The sequence below is a fragment of the Argentina silus genome (assembly GCF_951799395.1).
Source record: "Argentina silus genome assembly, contig: scaffold_137, whole genome shotgun sequence".
NCBI classification, from domain to species: domain Eukaryota; kingdom Metazoa; phylum Chordata; class Actinopteri; order Argentiniformes; family Argentinidae; genus Argentina; species Argentina silus.
Genome location: NW_028153179.1, coordinates 37,501 through 42,500, shown reverse-complemented (window position 1 = coordinate 42,500; position 5,000 = coordinate 37,501). Strand labels below are relative to the sequence as shown.

Below are 5,000 nucleotides of genomic sequence, written 5' to 3'. Positions count from 1 at the left end.
AGAGAGAGAGGGAGGAGAGGAGGGGGGGAGGAGGAGAGGAGGGGGTGAGGGGAGAGAGAGGAGAGAGAGGGAGGAGAGGAGGGGGGGAGGAGGAGAGAGGAGAGAGAGAGAGGAGAGGAGGGGGGGAGGAGGGTGCAGATATCAAGGGCTCTACATCACTAAACAGATCTTCATGACTCACCGTCGAAGCCATCCCTGAGAGAGACACACACACACACACACACACACACACACACACACACACACACACACACACACAGTTAACCCATAGTATTCCATGTTCACCATCTGACAATATCAACAATAATATCAACAATATTTGACCACCAACGGCCATTCTAGGGTACAGAGACGCATGAATCACAATACTAGGGAGGTTTAGCCCTAACCCTAACCTAGCTTTAACTGAGCCCTAACCTAGCTCTAACTGAGCCCTAACCTAGCTCTAACTGAGCCCTAACCTAGGCCTAACCTAGCCCTAACCTAGCTTTAACTGAGCCCTAACCTAGGCCTAACCTAGCCCTAACCTAGCTTTAACTGAGCCCTAACCTAGCTCTAACTGAGCCCTAACCTAGGCCTAATCTAGCCCTAACCTAGCTCTAACTGAGCCCTAACCTAGCTCTAACTGAGCCCTAACCTAGCTTTAACTGAGCCCTAACCTAGCTTTAACTGAGCCCTAACCTAGCTCTAACTGAGCCCTAACCTAGCTCTAACTGAGCCCTAACCTAGCCCACCCATAAGCCTCAATACCCTAACCCTGAATACTAGGGAGCAGTGGTGGGGAGTAGTTCCACTACATATAGTTCATCTATCAGGCTATCATCTATCTAACCCTGACCCTGACCCTAAACCTGACCGTAACCCTGACCCTAAACCTGACCGTAACCCTGACCCTAACCCTGACCCTAACCCTGACTCTAACCCTGACCCTGACCGTAACCCTGACCCTAAACCTGACCGTAACCCTGACCCTAACCCTGACCCTAAACCTGACCGTAACCCTGACCCTAACCCTGACCCTAAACCTGACCGTAACCCTGACCCTGACCCTAACCCTAAACCTGACCCTAAACCTAAACCATGACCGTAAACCCTGACCCTAAACCTAAACCATGACCGTAAACCCTGACCCTAAACCTAAACCATGACCGTAAACCCTGACCCTAAACCTAAACCATGACCGTAAACCCTGACCCAGGGAGCGGTGTAGTCAGATACTGTCACTATATTATTCCAAAAGAAAAGAAGAAACAGTGGAATTTCACCTGACTGTCACATGGTCACCTGACTGTCACATGGTGATGTCAGTCCTGTGGTGATGAGGGAGTTTCTATGTATGTTAGTTTAACATGTATGTATGTATGTTAGTTTAACATGTATGTATGTTAGTTATGTATGTATGTATGTATGTATGTATGCATGTTAGTTTAACATGTATGTATGTTAGTTTAACATGTATGTATGTATGTATGTATGTATGTATGTTAGTTTAACATGTATGTATGTATGTATGTTAGTTTAACATGTATGTATGTATGTTAGTTTAACATGTATGTATGTATGTATGTTATGTATGTATGTATGTATGTTAGTTTAACATGTATGTATGTATGTTAGTTTAACATGTATGTATGTATGTATGTATGTTAGTTATGTATGTATGTATGTATGTATGTATGTTAGTTTGACATGTATGTATGTATGTTACTTTGACATGTATGTATGTATGTTAGTTTGACATGTATGTATGTATGTATGTATGTTAGTTTGACTTGTATGTATGTATGCATGTATGTTGGTTTGACTTGTATGTTAGTTTGACTTGTATGTATGTATGTTAGTTTGACATGTATGTATGTATGCATGTATGTTAGTTTGACTTGTATGTATGTATGCATGTATGTTAGTTTGACTTGTATGTATGTATGCATGTATGTTAGTTTGACTTGTATGTATGCATGTATGTTAGTTTGACATGTATGTATGTATGTATGTATGTTAGTTTGACATGTATGTATGTATGTATGTATGTTAGTTTAACATGTATGGATGTATGTTAGTTTAACATGTATGTATGTATGTATGTATGTATGTTAGTTATGTATGTATGTATGTTAGTTTGACATGTATGTATGTATGTTACTTTGACATGTATGTATGTATGTATGTATGTATGTTAGTTTGACTTGTATGTATGTATGTATGTATGTTAGTTTGACATGTATGTATGCATGTATGTTAGTTTGACATGTATGTATGTATGTATGTATGTATGTTAGTTTAACATGTATGGATGTATGTTAGTTTAACATGTATGTATGTATGTATGTATGTTAGTTATGTATGTATGTATGTTAGTTTGACATGTATGTATGTATGTTACTTTGACATGTATGTATGTATGTATGTATGTTAGTTTGACATGTATGTATGCATGTATGTTAGTTTGACATGTATGTATGTTAGTATGACTTGTATGTATGTATGTTAGTTTGACATGTATGTATGTATGTATGCATGTATGTTAGTTTGACATGTATGTATGTATGCATGTATGTTAGTTTGACTTGTATGTATGTATGCATGTATGTTGGTTTGACTTGTATGTATGTATGTTAGTTTGACATGTATGTATGCATGTATGTTAGTTTGACATGTATGTATGTATGTATGTATGTTAGTTTGACATGTATGTATGTATGTATGTATGTTAGTTTGACATGTATGTATGTATGTATGCATGTATGTTAGTTTGACATGTATGTATGTATGTTAGTGATGTATGTATGTATGTTAGTTTGACATAAGTTTGACTTGTATGTTAGATTGACATTTATGTATGTATGTATGTTAGTTTGACATGTATGTATGGATGTATGTATGTTAGTTTTAGTGAAGCTCTTCTTGTCTCCTTAACTAACAGGTAAATGGTCTGACTACCAGGTAAATGGTCTGACTACCAGGTAAATGGTCTGACTAACAGGTAAATGGTCTGACTAACAGGTAAATGGTCTGACTACCAGGTAAATGGTCTGACTAACAGGTAAATGGTCTGACTACCAGGTAAATGGTCTGACTACCAGGTAAATGGTCTGACTAATAAATGGTCTGACTACCAGGTAAATGGTCTGACTACCAGGTAAATGGTCTGACTAATGGACTTCACATTATTGGGGATATTTTGAATGGTTTAAACTTGAAGGTTTGACCTGCCTCATAATATTATGACAGCAGCAACACTGTATCACTTTGGAGGTAAATCAAGTATATTATTATTATATATTATATATTAAATCAAATATATTATTATTAGATATTAGATATTTAATCAAGCATATTATTATTACTAAATAGTATATATTAAATCAAGTATATCATTATTATATTTTAAATCAAGTATGTTATTATTAGACATTATATATGTAATCAAGTATATTATTATTAGACATTATACATTAAATCAAGTAAATTATTATTATATATTATATATTAAATCAAGTCAGATCAGAAACCGGATCCAGCCGTCAGCGGTGTGTGTGGTCCTCTGTGGCTCAGTAGAGCACAGTGTTAACAACACTTAGGTTGTGGGTTTGAATCCTGCTGGGACCATCTATACTGAAACATGGATGTACATAAACATGGATGTACATAAACATGGATGTACATAAACATGTATACACTCACTGGAATGTAAGTCTCTTTGGATAAAAGTCTCAGCTAAATGACAGATATGAAATGACAGATATTACAGCTCCGGTCAGAACACCACGTTCTTCCTGAACTTGTTTAAGAAGTTTCTGAGAACAAACTTCACTCCTCTTACCGGAGATCAGACCGACACATAACTTCACTCCTCTTACCGGAGATCAGACCGACACATAATAGACACATATCTCTGTCCAGCTCGGTAACAACACACCGTTTACCGGGCGGCCCCTGTCTTACCGGGACTGACGGTGTGCCCGGGTCCTCTCTGTGTCTCCCTGCCGTTACCGTACCTCTCTCTCTCCCTGCCGTTACCGTACCTCTCTCTCTCCCTGCCGTTACCGTACCTCTCTCTCCGTGCTCTCCGGTGTTTGAACTTAAACCGTAAACCGCCGCGACGTCACAACTCAACTCTCCTTCCCGGTTTCAAACGCGCCATGGCAACACCGACAGTGACGTCATCATCGGGGGACGCGTCTCTTTTTGCGGTGGTCGTCTCTCTCTCGTCTCCGGAGCCAAACGGTGGGATGTTGACGAGATGAGACCTGGAGTCGGCGTTGTGTCTTAGTTTCACTTTGATTTGATGTCCAACGTTTTTCTGACCCAGACTCCAACTCCCACAACCCCCCTCTCCACCTGCTCTGAGACTGGGTCTAACCCCCCCCCCCCCCCCCCCCCCGAGACACACACACACACTCTCTCTCTCTCTCTCTCTTTACATTTACATTTATGACATTTAACAGAAGTCTTCATCCAAAGCGACTTACAACAAATACATTTGTTTAAGTAAGTGAATCTTCTGTCCAACAGTTATCATAAGATAAAGTCATCAATGCTCAGACCAGGGTTAGGGTTAGTACAGGGGTTAGGGTTAGTACAGGGGGTTAGTGGGGTGAAGAGGTCTCTAGGGTTAGGGTTAGTACAGGGGGTTAGTGGGGTGAAGAGGTCTCTAGGGTTAGGGTTAGTACAGGGGGGTAGTGGGGGTGAAGAGGTCTCTAGGGTTAGGGTTAGTACAGGGTTAGGGTTAGTACAGGGGGGTAGTGGGGGTGAAGAGGTCTCTAGGGTTAGGGTTAGTACAGGGGGGTAGTGAGGGTGAAGAGGTCTCTAGGGTTAGGGTTAGTACAGGGGGGTAGTGGGGGTGAAGAGGTCTCTAGGGTTAGGGTTAGTACAGGGTTAGGGTTAGTACAGGGGGGTAGTGGGGGTGAAGAGGTCTCTAGGGTTAGGGTTAGTACAGGGGGGTAGTGGGGGTGAAGAGGTCTCTAGGGTTAGGGTTAGGGTTAGGGTTAGTACAGTGG

At 40.7% G+C, this 5,000-nt stretch overlaps 1 protein-coding gene across 1 annotated transcript in view; it reads right to left on the bottom strand.

Moving 5' to 3' along the window:
• The window catches only part of cntrob (centrobin, centrosomal BRCA2 interacting protein), a gene marked incomplete at its 3' end in the record, with an annotated part of 23,880 nt that extends 19,764 nt beyond the window's left edge, over window positions 1-4,116 (bottom strand). Inside the window, exons 1-2 of the mRNA XM_083697650.1 lie at window positions 3,946-4,116; window positions 182-195 (exon numbers count right to left, since the gene is read on the bottom strand). Coding sequence (XP_083553776.1) covers window positions 182-193 — 12 coding nt within the window. The remainder of the gene's footprint in view (window positions 1-181; window positions 196-3,945) is intronic.
• Between the last annotated feature and the right edge of the window lie 884 nt (window positions 4,117-5,000).